The sequence below is a fragment of the Acomys minous genome (assembly GCF_964271855.1).
Source record: "Acomys minous genome assembly, chromosome: 13".
Lineage (NCBI taxonomy): Eukaryota > Metazoa > Chordata > Mammalia > Rodentia > Muridae > Acomys > Acomys minous.
Window position 1 is genome coordinate 11,723,708 of NC_140495.1, and position 16,703 is coordinate 11,740,410.

Consider the following 16,703-nt stretch of genomic DNA (forward strand, 5'->3'; position numbering starts at 1 on the left):
TTCTATTCGTCATAGACATGTTAAGGCTTAAGTCTTAATATCAGACAAACCGAAGCTCAAGAGTCCCCAGCTGGAGTCACACACTAAAAAAGAATTGGGGGGGGGGTAGGGGGGAGCTGAAAGCAGCTGGGAGAAGCAGGAGAGACCCTGGATTAAATACACAGGGATTTACAAGGGGGATGGGAGGGGTTGCTCCATGGAAGGCAAGCTGAGCTTGTAAAAGCTATAGGTTTTCCTTGATCTGATTTACAACTGCGTTAGCATTTTGCACGAGCCAGCCTCATCAAAGGCAGTAACCACATAGTGATCAGAGCCTTGCCAGGCTGTCATTTCTTCTCTCCTGTGTTTGCTCTGAGAAAAGGACTGTGTGTGACCGTGTCAAACAACTGCGACTTAGGCCAGGAGGGTATCCTTCCTAGTGGTCAAAATAGCTTTTTTTCTACTAAGGACATCTCCGTTATCAACAATAACGATGTCTTCCCCTTTCCTTCTCTCTCCTCCTGTCTCCTCTCCCAACTCTTCTATCTTTCTGTCCATTTCTTTCTGGTTTTCCGGTTTGTTTGTTTGTTTGTTTGTTCCTGTTTCGGTTTTTCTCTGTTTCTACTATGCAGCGGCGACTGGCGGCTCAGAACCAAGAAAGAAGAAAATCTAAGGTAGGGATCTTCAGGGTCCCAGGGGAGTGAGTAGCACAGTTATAAGAAATTGCACATTTCCCATGGGAGCAAAAGCTGTGCCTGTAGCTCAGAGGCCGAGTCCTGGCTGTCCCATTGCAAAGGGCTTGTGGTCCCTCTTTTTCTCATAAGGATGTTTCTTGCTCAGAATCTGAACATCCATGATACTCCAATTGGCTCTGTTTTTTTTTTTTGTTTTTGTGTTTGTTTGTTTGTTTGATTTGGTTTGGTTTGGTTTTTTTTGTTTGTTTGGTTTTTTTTTAATGGTGGTGGACAGTGTGGTGCTTTACACAGCCCACATCCACAGGAGGATTTTGTTGCTGTTTTTAGATAAAATTGAGAGCAGACATTTCAAGCTTGCAAAGTGATTTCTATCTGGAAACAAATGGGCAGTGCCACTCAGTGCTTGCAGCCTCCTCAACTCGCCTCCTGATTCCATTTTTAATGGACATTCCTTCTGTCAGGTGTTTCTTGTGATAGTTTCAAGAAAGGCATCTGCTCGCTCACCCTTCATGCACAGGGGTCACCTAAGTTGCTCTTTTCCTCTTTGGTTCTCTGGTACTTTCTTGGCCCTTTGTACCCAGAATCATACAGCGCATTAGATCCTGGGCTGAGAAGTCTGACTTGGGAATAGTCACACAAATGCGGCCGTGTAATGACCGTCTGCGAATGTTTTCTGGTTTTGTTTCCTTGGTTGTTGTTTGTTTGTTTGTTTGTTTGTTTGTTTTGACCTTCCCTCCTCCTCCATCCCCAGTCAGGAGCAGGCAAAGGGAAGCTGACCAGAAGCCTCGCTGTCTGTGAAGAATCTTCAGCCAGACCTGGAGGAGAGAGTCATCCGGGTCAGGTATAAACCCTGCCGGTAGAGGGAATTTCATAGCTAGATCTCTGTGCGCACGGCCAATCACTGGCTGGACATGAAAATATGTCCTGGGGGGAGAAAACAGGAATTGAGGAAGGATGGCCTATTTTGCTTCCTCCCCTACTTTTGACAACATTCTGCCTAGTTTGGAAGTTTGGGGCTGGGGACATAACTTAGCAAGTAAACTGCCTGCCACACCGGTGTTTGGGCCTATGTTCGATCTCCAGAACCAACTCAAAAAACTGAGCATGGTGGCCTATACTTGTAATCAAAATATGGCGGGAAGAGGGACAGACAGATACCTGTATTCCTGGGATTCAAGGGCCAGACAGCCTAAGGCTTAATCACTGAGCCCCAGGTCACAGTGAGAGACTGTCTCAGTCAATCAATCAATCAATCAATCAATCAATGGTAGATGGCAACAGAGAAGAAGCACCTTAGATTGACCTTTGACCCCACAGGCATGTGCCACTCGCACTCCCAGGTGTGCCTCCTATAAATATGCACATACCCCCCTACACACGCATCCATACCCACAGCCCCCCCAAACACACAACTAGTTTAAATGTGTACGTCACAGGCTGTTGCATTTGTTTTTTTTCCAGACTCTCTGAAAACTCTCTGCAAATGGAAAGGAACCCAAAAGAATTTAGATTAAAACTTAATTAAAAAAAAAAAAAAAGCACAATAGTGCTGGATGTCCACCAAGGCTCTCTCTTGATAAGGCTGAACCAAATACACCCCAAGCATCCTGTCTTTCTGGAGACAGCTTACCTCTCAGCTCCCCAAATGCACCTGCCTATAAAAAATGCCACTGTCAGCTCCCATGAGACTTAGCAAGTCCTGTCTAAGACGTCCCGAACTGTGCAGAAATGCCCTTAAAGCCTTCCGGGAGGGTCTTAATTTTTTTTTTTTTGTGACTACTGCCAAACTGGTCCAGAGAAGCATCTGAACTGGTGGGGACTTTGATAGTAATCAGCTGCCGCCCATCTCCATCCTTATCTTTGCTCCTTAGAGCAAGATGGGTAGGATGCCCCCCAAAACTTAAAATTCCAGGAAAACATTTCCATAACTGAACGGAGCCCCTCGCCCCCCTCCCCACTTCCTGTTTTTTCCCCCCTTTAACTATTATATTCACATGGTCTTGGTGTTGAAGTTTTGCGACCTACCTGGGCCCAAGGGGAGGAACATTGATTACAAAATCATTAATTCTTGTTTGAATTTATTTTGTTTCTCTTTCATCTCCACTCCCCTTTTCACTTCCATTGAAACCCTCTAAATCTCTTTCTGGACACAAAGAACGTGAAGAGCTCATTCTTTAAAGAACCCAAAACTAAAACTCTTTATAGATCTTGTCCCAAGAGTGTTTTCTTTCCTAGTCTCATTTTCTTAACATGCCACTCATGTGGAGAGGCACAGGCAAGCTGTCACACAGTAGCCATTACTGTGTCTCATATTCAGCCTTTCTTTTTTTCTTTAAAAACTCGGACTCTGAGAATCGTGTGGCTTCTCTTCAGCATTTTCTGTGTGCTTCTATTTTTTTTTTTAAATGGGGATGGGAAAGGTGGAACAACGCGAATATCGCTACCAATGTGCACTAATGGCTTGTAATGTGCGGCATACGATCTGTGTGAAGCCCTGTTGAATGGGAGACTCTGGGAGAAGTCATAGCCCAGTTGTCCCTCACTCCTAATACCAGGCAGAGGAGGCCAGCCTCTGGACAGTCCATCTTTGTCTCTTTTGACAAGGCACGGGAGTTTTGGTAAGGGTCATTTGTATCATAGCACCCATTTCAGGGGCAGGTCTAGGGTTACCTCCACACAGTGGGTGCAAATGGTGCTTTGTTCCTGCTGGTCCTGAACCCAGAAAAGAGTACTAGGGTTGGAGGAGAGATTTAGGCCCCTCAGGCTTTCTGTTGACTAGCCTAGGAGTTGTGGGAATAGGGGGTTGGTAGAAAGCAGACACATTACACAAGCAAGCCACCTGGTCCCAGAATTTACATGCAATGCCTTCACTAGATAACACTGAACACTTAGAAATGTGTGGACTGGCTCCCAGAGAAGTATACAGAACATGGAATGTATTGCTTCCCCCATGTTTGTATATTCACAGTATTTGGGAAACTGCCTTCATTTTCTTGTGTGGGGAAAACTCTTGTTCCCTGTCTTACTTGATCTTAGACCCACACCTGATGGTTCAGTCTGTCCTTGAGTTAAAGGAAGTGTGCTTTTCTAATGTTATATTATTTGCTGACCAGTGTGTTACCGCAACTTGAATCATTCTTTTACTGTTGTTGGGTATAAACTTATCCTGTACCGATGTATTTATTAACACTTGTATTTTAATATTGAGCGTATCAATAAAAATATTAAAAAATAACAGATTGTTTTTTACCAACTCTACAGCACTTTTTGTGTATTCTTTCTACACCATATTGTATATTTATGTGTAGAAAACATATATTTTTTTTAAACCGAGTACAGTATTTGTCAACACATGGCAGCAATTTGTCTATTTTTCTACAGTGGATCTCTTTGGCTTCTGCTTTTCTGTATAGAATTTATTGCCCACATGATGATTTTTAGATTGCAACTTAGTGATAGCTGGGTGGTTTTTACAGTGCTGAAGAAGGAATTGGAGCACTCTCTCATGACCCACGTACCCACAGCTTCTCTCTGAGTCTACTGATGGACTGGCCCGTCCTCATGCCATCCCGAGACACATCTTCTCAGTTGGGAAATGACCCAGGGGATTCCTGAGAAAGCAAAAGTAAAATGAAAACCCTAGCTCCTACTTGAACCCTCACTGATTGGGATGGTTCTGTCCCTAATCATGTTAAGAATGGCAACTGTAGAATTTCACACTGATTTACATATCCTGTATATGTCCACTCCACACACACACACACACACACACACACACACACACACACACACACACATACCCGCACCCAGAATATCCTCCTGGGAGTCAGAAAACCCAGCTTAGTTGAAAATCTGTAATGATAGCATGTTTTCTCTCATCCTCTGTATTGCAGAGGTTGGGGATCTTTTGGTTTATTGTTTTCCTCTCACAGCCATGGGAACTTCCCTCCAGCTATTGTTTCCAATTAGTGGAGGGGGAGGCGGGGGCACGGCTCCCAAAGCATACAGCTTGCTTTGAGGAGCACTGCTTGTTCCAAGTAGCCAGATTTGCTGAGTCATTATAAATCCTAACCCTGGTATGGTTAAAGGCCACTGTCACATGTCACTGGCCACAGGTCAGGTGAGCTTGTAGGACGTTCTCTGTGAGAAACACTACTCCTCATTGGAAACATTGCCCACCACGTTGCCCCAACATCATGAAGCAGTATCATTTGAGTGGTCTCTCTCTCTCATGGAGGCACAAGCCAGCCGCATCTTCCCCAACACATCTCAACTCTCATCAGCATACACTTCGCAGAAAGTAAAAATCCAAGCAACACATCCTTCGGTGCATTCTGCTTCAAAGAAGCAAATGTGTAATCAGAGTTAACAGCTACTGTGTATCAAGCAGATAAAAGCTGATCAGTTTCCAGAAGAAAAAAAAAAAAGAAATAAAATAAACGAACACAAAAACAGATCCAGTTCAATACTGTAGTCTGCACCAAGCAGCAGCCCAAGAGAATCTGCTTGGAAAAAATTAACAGCAAATAGATTTACCCAAACATAGATGTTTTAGGTAACTTGAAAAAACGTAGCAAGGCTCACCACATTTTCTAAAAGGCAATGCTTTCTGTGACTTTGAACTGTAGCACAGTGTCACTGACGTTTGTAAGCAAGCCTGGTTGGTGACTCTAGCTCTCAGCTTCCCGCAGCTGCAGAACAGGGTTGGGTTTTGTGTAGTGTGGGTGTCCTTCTTGATCTACAACCATGGGAGGATTTCTACTGTAGCGTGGCTGTTGGACGCATTCTTTCTCTGGGTTCTAACTGTAGTTCCAACTCCTGGAGCCTGTCTGTCTGTGTGCGCACGGTGTTTCTCCTTATAAGGAACTCTAGGAGGGAATTGGAGAAGCCTTTTTTAGACATGACAGTGGCTCCACTGTGAGCAGATAAAGGCTTTTTCCCCTTACACATTTAAAAATAAACCTGTAGAGAAAATAAGAGTTGCGATCTACAGGAGTTTAGCTTGATTGAGGTTAATATTCATGAGGCAAAGTTTAATACTAGATGTGTCTTCTGACCTCCCACTGACTTCTAGATTTCAGTTCACCTTAAAGGGCACGTATCTTTTTTTTTTTTCCCCTGACAGGCTTAATTTTTTTTTAACCATTTAAGAAACAGGAATCTGTACCCAGCTCTCATTTTTCAATGCCTAGTGGCCTCTGTGCAAAATGGAAACCAGGCAGAGGTGGTTACATCTGGCCCTAAAGTATTATATTTTTTTTCCCCCAACAGGAATCAATTCATTTACAGCTTTCCAGTTTCCCCAACCTGCAAGAGGGGGATAAATCTAGGAAGGATGACTCTGAGAGAGAAAAAGAAAAGGAAAAAAACAGAGATAAACCCTCTGAGAAACCCAAGATCAGAATGTTATCAAAAGGTGAATTTGACAAACGTTTCCTTACCTTTCTTAATATGGGCACCTACATAGCCAGAAGACATTGCGAACTGAACACAATTGTTTACAGCCCCCGGGGGGGCACTCCACAACTAATTTTTGAAGTGGGGGAAAAGAGTGACCTTGACTTTTTTGTTGTTGTTGTTGTTCCTGACCCCTTATTTGTACAGCTATCAAGGTTATTTTTAGAACCACTTATTTCTTTGCATCCATGCTTGAATCTTCTGCTATCAGTGACAAGCTGAGGCGAAAGAGGGGATTTAAATCTGTTCTTGCATTCAAGTTCATTGAGAACTGACTTGGATTGGTGGATGAAGGTGATGCGCAGCTTTTTTATTTTTCACTCTCACCCTTATATTAAAAGGCAGACAGCAAGGTCCCTAGCACCTCCTCACAGTAAAGCCACACGTGATGTGTAGGGGGCGGTCAGTAGAGTCCCCAACACAGAGAGATGTAAAGGTCTCTGCATCCCGACACTACTGATTCTGTTTCATTTGAAAACAGAAGTCCTGTTTGTAAAAGAGCCATTCCTCCTAAAGGCACAGACCTACAGTCAGGAGCTTTCAGACTGCTGATGTACCACTAATTGTACAAAGTAGAAATAAGCCAAGCTGTAACAAAAAGAGGCATGCTGGAGGCGGCACTGGGAATCCAACCATCCTAGGAATGGTGGCTACTCTTAGTGTTATATTCTGAAAACATGATCCTGCTTAGAACAGTTAGATTCTGTGTGGATGAAAACCTCAAGCTTAAGGTATCAAAGGGGAAGGAGCTTAAAATGTCTAAAATGGCTGTTTAAAACCCGAATTTATCCAGTGTCAGGAGACCAGAAAGACTTGAGAATCTTTATTCCCTGCCATGTTTTATACTGATTAATATTTAGATAGTTTTATAATAGAACCTTCATTCTTTTTAGCTGTTCTGTTTTAATTAAAAAAAAAAAAGGGTTGTCATGGGATCACAAGCTCTCGAGGTCTCTGTGGGTTGGACGTGCCTGTCATGTGGAGGCAGATGCCCCGCTGCTTGTCAGCACAGGGAGAAGGCATGGTGTTTGACACTCCACCACCACCACCCTCTGACACCAGGGGCGTCCCTCAGTCAAGGTGGCCTCAACCCTCAAGTCTCACTTTCAATCTGATGGCATCCCTCCAGGTTGCAAGTGTTTTCACACCCGTAACTTCCTTTAACATTTACCTGCATAGGAAGGAAAATAGAAAGTTTGCAAACCCCTCCCCACCCTGCATCCCCACCCTCCATCCAGGTACACCCCTCCCCACCCTGCATCCCCACCCTCCATCCTGGCACACCCCTCCCCACCCTATATTTATTCATCATCATTCTTATCATCAATTCTGGCAACTCAGCTCCGCCCTGCTCTTTGTTTCAGATTGCAGCCAAGAGTACACGGATTCCACAGGCATAGACTTACATGAGTTTCTGATTAACACTCTGAAGAACAATTCCAGGTAAATTGTGAGATGAGACTTTTGGCAGTGGGGGCGGGGGGAGGGAAGGAGGACGGGGAGTGGGGAAGGGGAGAGGAAAGGGGGGAGAGGAGTTTAGGTAGAATGCTATAAAGTGATTAATCAAAATGCATCTAAGAAACCAAGTACAAAGCACGGATGCTCTCCCTGATGTCTCTCCTGTTCTCCCTGTTCTCTGTTGATAATATGTCTCCCTCCGGATGGCTAGCCCTAATAGTGGGAGTGTACCAATTCTGGTTTCCTAACCCCAAGGAAATATCAAAGGAAAAGAGAGAGAATGAAAATAGTCAAATCAATTATGCCCCCAGCGCAGGTCCATATCCAGGAACACTCAGTACCCAGCTTTGCTTGCTTCTAGTTTCTTTTGACTTTAAGTCTCCCTTGGTTGTATATTTAGTAGTCAAAAAACTTACATGGGATAATCAGCATTAAAATGATAACATTCAACACCACCGAATACTTAACAAGTGAGATTAAAATGAAAATCCGGAGTTCGAAGCCGTGGTGTGCAAACCAAGGAGTCAACATAGGCTGGAGATGCCATAGACAGAGCTCTGCTCTGCTTCCCTTGGATTTGATAAAGTGTATTTGCTCATTGGAAACTGACAGCGCATGAAACCTTTCCTTTGAACATTTATTTTGCAGGGACAGGATGATACTCTTGAAAATGGAGCAGGAAATGATTGATTTCATTGGTGACAGCAAGTATGTTCAATGGCGACGCTAGCTAATTTGCTGACATGTCTTGGTTCAGTGTCTAAGTTAATGATTCATTCCAGAGAGAGTTGTAGACAGATAGAAAGCATCCGTTCATACGAGTTGTTGGTATGTTAAATGGAGAAGTCACTGGACTTTGGAATGGCCATTGCTTGGGTCATGCGTGTCCCTGCCTGTTACATTCCTGACAAAATGGCCATAAGCAGGTGGGGCTACTGGCTAGCATGGAGGAGATGTTACAAGGAGCAGCCCCTTCCATGTTCATTATAGTTTTTTAATGGGCTCTGGCTGGCTGCACTCAGTTGTTCCCCGGGACTAATTGCACTGCTGCATTGGGTATGAGCTGGGCAGTGACACACGTCCAGATAGTCAGCCACAATCTCTGCAGTATCGTGGAGCCTGTCCGTCCTCTGCCTGCCTCTGTTGATAAGGTATCATGAACTAGGCCAGATCACTTGGCAGCAGACAGGAGCAATGCCCACCGGCAGCTTGATCAATAAATCTATGATAGTAGAAATTTGTCTGCGAGAGAGGACATCAGGTGAGGTTGAGATGAGAGGCACCAGGCATTCCTGGAGAAAAGGGGACAGTGATGTGTAAATCCCTGTGAAATGTGCTACAGACATAAGATGAAGATGCTGATTTCCCTTCTCCGTCCCAGTAACCACTATAAAAAGTTCCCTCAGATGTCCTCGTACCAGAGGATGCTGGTCCATCGGGTGGCAGCCTACTTCGGATTGGACCACAACGTGGATCAAACTGGAAAATCTGTCATCATCAATAAAACGAGCAGCACTCGAATGTAAGTCCCATCTTGGTGTCTGTTTGGTGGTTTTCCTCTTCGGTCGGGACTTGGCTTATAAGGGCACAGCCTGCGTTGCAACGTGTGTGACAGTCAAGACATGCAATTCTCTTGTCTTTCTGCCCTTGGCAGCTGTGGGGTGACATGGCGCTGTAGAAGACTGCGTTAGATCTGGGGGAAGTTTGTAAACTCCAGGCAGTAAATGAGCATGTTTTCTGATTTTTTTTTTTTTTACAAAGATCGCGATTTTCTTCTTTCTATCAGAGTTTCACAAAACGACACAGAAAATGGTGGCGGGGAGGGGGCTCATTTCAAAATAGCATGCTGATAAAAATAAATAAATAAATAACAGGCATTGGGTTGGCAGTGTGGCTTAAGTGGTAGAAGATTTGGATAACGCATGCGAAGTTCATTAGATTCCCAGGGCTGCAAATGGATAGAACATAAGGAAGGAAGGAAGGAAGGAAGGAAGGAAGGAAGGAAGGAAGGAAGGAAGTATGTAAGTAAGTGAGCGAGTGAGTGAGGAAGTAAGCCCTTTCTGCATAGCCAAGCATGGTGGCATATGCCTGTGATCCCAATACCCTGCCGACTGAGGCAGGAGGATCATAAGTTTAAGGATAATCCTAGATGTATGGTATGATTCTGTCAAAGAGAAGGAGAGGGAAGGAGAGAGAAGGAGAGGGAAAGAATGGGTAAAGGACAGGATTTGTAAGGCAGGGGCACATGCAGATATTTGTCCTTTTCTTTCCCTTCTTCTGGTGTGGAGCCACGCCTTCGTAAAAGGCTCAGAATAGGACACAGAAACTTCTTCTGCATTCTTTCCTAGTGACCGGGTGGCCCAGCCTGCTGTATTTGCTGTTGCCACCTCGGTTTCTTTACCTATGAGATAAGAGTTTTGAGCTTGACAGATAACTTTTAGCCCTAAGAAGACAATGCTTGTGGTTTTTTTTTCCCCCTCAAGATAATCAGTGTCTTTCATCTTAAAATCTTTTTCCTGTCCCATTGAGTCATCAAGACAGTAGTAATAAGGAGACTTCATTTGCCTTGACATTTGCAATTGTCTACTTTGAACCCTTGTAGCTTCCAAAGAGAGTTTAAGCCACTTCCTTAACAAAAGGTGTGACACCCTTAAAAACTGTAAATCATCATTTTAAAAAATGTTTTTTTTTTCTTTCTTTGATGAGTTTGGTGGCTGTGAATCACATGGTCTTTGTGTCTGAATGTTGGTGCAGGCACCTTCCTGCTGAATGGAGAGCTCATGATTAAAACACTTAAACCATGCTTTATTTTCTGCTCACTGCAGGTTAGGGCAAGTGGGGTAGCCTGAGGAGCCTCTTTCTCTCTTGGAGATCAGCCTGAGCCCAACAGACACAGTTAGGGGGAGGAGCCCAGAGTAAGGAGCCTCAACTAAGAGAGGCTATTATCTTGGGGACACTGAGTGCTTCATCTCCCCACCTCCCCCCCCCCCACGCCTGAGTTTTAGATTGCATTCTATATCTGGAGACCGGTTTGAAGTGGATAATATTTAAGAGCTCTTGAAGCTTCAGAATTATTGGGTCCCGCAGCTGCGTTCTAAAGCGCTGGCAAAACGCGCTTCAAGTCTTAGCAGCTTTCCACTGTATCTGATTGTTGACTCCTGTGCCTCCTGTTTTGACTGTTTCTTGACTGGAAATTAAAGGTCCCTCTTCTTTAATCTGCCACGTTTTGTTTCTCCATCAAATCTGCCCGGCTGAGTGTATGATTCTTTATGCCCTTTGCTCACACGGGTACCATCCAGCAGGGACAGACACATTGAGAACAAAACAGAGAAGGAACTGACTTCCTCTTTCAATTGCTTTGTTGTATCTCGTGCCTAGACCCTGGGGGATGTGGGCCTGTGCATAGATGGAGTGGACTAAGCCTGAGAGATTTGCAACTGGTAGACAGTGGATTTACTGATAGTTACAAAGGCCTTCCAGTCTCACGGTCATGAGCATCAGTCCATGTTTATGCACTAGTTGATGGGGATGTTATTGCCTCTGTGAAAACTCACGGTAGATGTTTTAGCCTTCCCGGTTAAGTTGCCTTTCACACTGTGGTAGCTCCACTTAAAGTTTAGCTTAGCTAACCTAGCTAAATTTACATTCAATTTGCATTTTGAACTCAGTTTCTTTATCAAGCTAGTTAACAATGCAGCTGCTGAGAGGACCTGGAGACATCTAGAGCATGTCTATGGCTTGGGACACTTTTTAATTTCTCCATAGCTCCCTGTGTTTCCTTCAGGCTCTCCAACACCATGGTAGAATGTGGTCTGTCTTTAAGGTTTTCATTATCACACTAACGGAAGTCCCATTACAAAGCCTCTTCCCTTCAAAGAAGCACAAGCTTTGGTCATTTTTAGGAAGTCTTAGCGCATGCATGCATGTGCTTGCATGTGGCATGTCTGTCTATGTGAGCCACATAAATGCAGTTGTCCATAGTGACCGGAAGGGGCATCAGATCCCCCTAGATTTAGACTTAAGTAGGCAGTTGTGAGCTGCCCAGGACAGGTGCTGGGAGCCCTGCGAAAGTAGAAAGTACTGTTAACTGATAAGCCAGCTCTTGAGCCCCCAGCTCTTTTCTCCCCTGAGCACTGTTAAATAGACTGCACAGGTTTCCACCTTCAGGAGAGCGCCAGTGAGCGTGGGCAGATCGAGCCTCTTGAAGGTGGTGACTACTTTGGTGCCAGCACCAAATCCAATCTGGTCACCACTATCTTCTCCACCACCCTCTAATAGCCTTCTACCAGTCAAGTCCTGCCTAACCCCACCGTAAGCTGTGAACTTCCCAGGCATTAGCTGGAGCATGAGGCCCACTTTCTCCATCCCACCCACCATGCTGACCCTGTGTCACTTACATGGCTCTTAGGGGCCAAGGCGGCCAGTAGTGGAATTTTGAACGGGAACAAACAGAAGGAGGATGGATTCAGTAAAGGCTCTTTCAAATAGCAGCATGTTGCAATTTTCAAGACTTGGGTCATGTTAGCAGTGCAAGCAATGACAGCGGTTTCGCGAGAATGTGCGTGTGTTACAGCTGTTTACTGCAGGGCCTTTGGATTTGAAAGTAGAGGGGAATCATTCTCTTCGGGGCACTGCGTTGAAGATCTAAGATGCCGGGAAGGTTGCAATTACCATTTATTTGGGGGGAAATTTGGATTCTCTGCAAGTGTGAAGAGTTGCCTCACCAGAGCAATTGAAAGCCGACTGGAACCAGGCTAATTGGGATATACTGTTGGATTGAAATATGTTGACGTGTAGAAGTGGAAGAGCTGGAGTGAGGATTGCTCCCGAGGCCCCGTGTAAGTGGTGTACTCAAGAAAGCACCTTTCCAATGTGTGCAGATTTCTAGAGTTCCCACGCAAATCCTAGAAAACTATGCATTCTAAGTGTCATTGTGGCTTAGGAGAACCGGTCCAGAATATCAATTCTTTGGATGAAGTGTAGAAGTGAGCCAAAAAGTTTTTATATTGGTTGTTGCTTGATTTTCTTCAGTGAGTTCTCATGGTTCTATAAGGTGTTCCTGTAACACAGATGCATGAATTGTCATCCAGTGTATCAACTGAAGCAACTGTCATCAGCTTCCTTCTGTCATGTTTTTCTGCATGAGGGGGTGACTTAAGACATTTCAAACAGTGACTTGAGATCATTAAGTTTTTCATAGAGAGAAAATAGTTCTATTTGAAATTCAGACTGCTTGGGTCACAAGGGACCATCGTGTGATGTCATGTGTGAGTGTGACTGGCCTTTGTCTCCTGTTCTGAATCAGATGCTCAGTTATCAACCATTAGCTCTCCCATGGTGGAAAGCGTTGGTCTCCAGGACATACTTCTGAGTGAGAGCATCTCTTCCTGAGGATCATGGCTCTATGGTACTTACTATGAGTTCACTGTACCCGATGCTTTCACTCTCGGTTTATGTATAACGTCACATCTAATCCCACAAAGAGAATTTCAGCTTGGGGCCTCTTCTATAGGGAAGAAAAGAATTAGCAGGACTCAGTTCTAACACAGTGTGTATAATGCAATGGTTATTTCAAGTCAAGCCATCTCAACTACTGAGCCAAGTCCTCAAGATGTGTGGCTGGATTCGATGGGGATTATAACTCTTTAATTCCTTTGTTGTCTGAAAAGAAATAGGGATTAAGGAGCTGGTGTTTTAAAGATTTGCTGACTCATGTAAGAAAACACCAGAACGTTTCCATAATTTGATAGGCCCTGCTATATTTTCTGGTTCATCACTACTAACATGTGCGGCTTGTTGAAGGAAAACATCCATGAGTCATATTTATCAATAATGTTAGTACAGAGGATGAAGCTATGCATTGTGTGCTTGCAAAGCCACAGCCATCAGTAGCCTTAGACTCTCACCACATTCACAGGAGTGATGTGGAATGAGAAAACAAGATGGAGGGAGTCAAGTCAAATCACTACAAGTTTTATAGTAACACTTCCGATACTCCAGGGATTTGCAGGGAACACGTGACTCTGCAGCAGAGAGGTTCTGTTCCTGATGCCCTGCAGCAGTGGACAAAACCAAGGGGAGTGAGCATTCAAATAAATACAGGGAAGAGATGACTCCTCTGTGGGATTTATGCTAATGCTCTGTGTGTATCGAGCAGTTATGAAGAGCTGAGCTTTCTGTAGAGAAGGTGGTATCTAATTCTTAACAGCCCTCGAACAAAAGACTCTTTTAAAGTCACACCAGTGCCTGGACCGGAGGGGAAATCTGCTGAGAGGGAGAGAGAGAATCTCGAGTTCTTATGGCAGAAAATCCAAGATGGTGCTACTGTCGAAGTAAACCTATGCACATTAGAGAATTGATCACCTTTTTCTGTAATGCTGTAGGTTTTCTATGCCTCAGAATTAACCAAAAGAGAACAGATGACAGTATGTGACCAATTGCCTCCAGGCACACTCTTTGGCTCATCCGCCGGGTGACGACTCCCATTGGAATTATCTAAAACAGCAATTTCAGTTGCTGAGTTGAGGTCCCATGTTTTTGTAATTGTTATTGTTGTTATTTTTTTTCACAATCAGTTTGTTCCATTGCTTTGAATTTTGACAGCAATAAGACTTATTCTCAAGCACTTTGTATTCCTCACCATTGGACTTCTGGTTCATTGTCGGGTTTTGGTAGTGCCACCCACTAAAAATCTACAGTGCGGATACTAAGGTCTATACTTGTCTACCACCAAAGACATTTATAATGTGATTATTCTCTATCATGTCACTTTTCTTCTGTGATATTTAAGATGGAACCTAGAGTCTCATGTTGACTAGATAAGAGCTCTACGAGGGAGCTAATGCCCCCACCTCCAGTCTCGCACAAAAATGTTGTCATTTTTGTCTTCAGGCAATCTCTCACAATGCAGTGCAAGCTGGGCTTACATGTGCAAGCTCCTGCCTCACTTTCCCATGTAGCTGAGATCATAAGACTCCACCCCAGATGAATGTTACCTTTCAGACATCTAGACAGGAGACTAGAACTATGGAAGTTTTAGTTTCATAGTTTTATAGAAAAAAGGTTAAAATGTTAGAAGCTCTGCACATTTTTTTTGTCTCTCTGATCTCTATTTTCTCTCTTTCAATTATTTTTCTACATTTTGCACAAAGATATACATTGTTCTTTTTGTGGAGTGATTTTTTCCATATATTTCATCTCCTTCTCCTTTTTTGTTTTTTATCCCATATAAAGGATGTAGCCCTGGAGTTTACCATTTGGAGATTTGAAACATCTTTTCAAATCTAGCATTTCCCACAAACAATGTGATTATTGCACATGTATACCGGGATATCTCTGCCTATGGCAGATCAACTTTTAACTTGTCTGCAATAATTTTTATGTTAAAAGGTTGTCATCTCTTCAGCAATTTCTATTTTGCCTTTCACACCCAACCACTCTCCTTGCCTCAAATTCCCTACACTTAAGCGTGCAGAGTAAAGCACGGCTACAGAAATTCATCAGAGGGCAGCACTTTCACTCTCCACAAACTGTGGGACAGGTGGAGTGGTCCAAAGGTTACTCTCACTCATTGGGAGGATTTCCATGAGCTTGGGGCCAGCCTGGGCTACATACTAAATTTCAGACCAGCCTGGCTACAAGATGCTTTAAGCTGTTCTGGGCTGCAGACTGAGTCCATCAAAAGCAAAACAAAGCACTACAAGTGAAAAGAGGGTTAAGTGATGTTGGATTCAAGTCCATGGGGTGAGGCATGTGGCCCTTGACACCAGCCTGGAGGGATGTGTGGTGTGCAGTGACTACTCCAGAAAGCAGCTAACTGAGATGCCTGTCAGTTAAACAAGAACACTGAAGCCTCTTCTAACTAGATAAGGCCTCTCTAAAAAGTGTCATCCATGAGATGGAAGGGCTTTTGCTAAAAATCCCTGAAAAGACAGGGCGTTACTGTCCTTACCACAGATTGCTGGGCCCTCCACCCTCTCAGGGCACAGACCCAGGACAGAGAAGCTGGGCCCAGGTGAAGGACCACAGGTCTGCTGAGTGCCTCATGAAGCACTGAGGCTGAACTTGGGGCTTCTTGGCTGTCCACAGTGAGGAGATTAATATCCTATAGGGGACTGTGCTTTCACTGAAGCAGGGGGTGGGGGTGGGGAGAGACAAAGAACAGACACAGGCTTCCCCTCTTGCTCATAGAGTCTGTGTCCTTGGTTTAGAGCTGTAAGAGGTGCTAGCCCCATGCTCAGCACATGTCCATGCTTACTTAGGGCCTCTGCAGAAGACCAAGCATCCATCTCAGTGCATCCAGGAGTGGTTGTCTGACCCCCTAGACACCTTGCCATCTCTAAACACAGTGACTCTGCTGTTAGCTTCTTATAGGGTTGTTGCTGCCAATCATCTGACTAGAACCCAGAGACCAGATGCCGAAGAACTGCACTGCTCTCAGTGCAACCATGAGGCTTGTGGACTGAACACACTCTACTTCCTTTTCCTTATCCAATCGGCAAACATACTGTGCGGTTTGGATACTTATGCATATTGTTTAATGACAGAATGAGAATCATGACCATAATCATCTCTCTAAACATTCACCTTCTTTGGGAAGACACCCAAGGCCTCCCTTAATCATCTCTTAAGCATAAACTCATAGCTATTTGTTGACCTTGGTCAAACTCTGAACCATTTTCTTCAAATATTATATTATCTTGCCTTTTCCTCTGAGAATATAAGACTGTGTGCCTGAGAGAGGTGGATCTCAGGAACAGAGAGCAAGGAGGGAAAAAAAATTTATTGGGTTCTTTTTTCCAATTGCATGATATGGTTTGCTATTTAATTTTGGAAACAAAGCAAGCATAGACCTTGTATGCAGATAGAACTTGCATTATTTTAAGGAGCTTTTACACGACACAATGATGCATCTGGGGGGGTTATTTATTTATTTATTTGGTTGGTTGTGTATTCACTTAGCTCTCAGCATTGTAGGATGTCAATCGAGCCAGTCCTTCTTGTAGGAGAGAGACCAAAGCTGGAGTCTGTCTTACCTGCTCAGTTCACAGAAGATCAAAACAAAGGCCAAGAGCTTCTGCTTTTTGGCTCTTAACCTTTCAAAGGTTAAGGAAA

The 16,703-nt window shown here is 44.1% G+C and overlaps 1 protein-coding gene across 21 annotated transcripts in view; it reads left to right on the forward strand.

The window, feature by feature from the left end:
• Positions 1–16,703, forward strand: part of ARPP21 (cAMP regulated phosphoprotein 21) — a 167,912-nt gene that overhangs the window by 50,800 nt on the left and 100,409 nt on the right. For 20 of the 21 annotated variants that reach the window (XR_014773754.1, XR_014773755.1, XR_014773756.1 and 17 more), the window contains 6 exons: positions 612–653; positions 1,426–1,515; positions 5,946–6,090; positions 7,496–7,574; positions 8,238–8,297; positions 8,971–9,111. Coding sequence is in view for 16 of the 21 variants with exons in the window: in XM_084753523.1 (XP_084609649.1) it covers positions 612–653; positions 1,426–1,515; positions 5,946–6,090; positions 7,496–7,574; positions 8,238–8,297; positions 8,971–9,111 (557 nt within the window). In the remaining 5 variants the exon portion in view is untranslated. Of the gene's footprint in view, positions 1–611; positions 654–1,425; positions 1,516–2,135; positions 3,910–5,945; positions 6,091–7,495; positions 7,575–8,237; positions 8,298–8,970; positions 9,112–16,703 lie in introns of those variants that run through there. The other variant, XM_084753521.1, reaches the window with a different exon arrangement.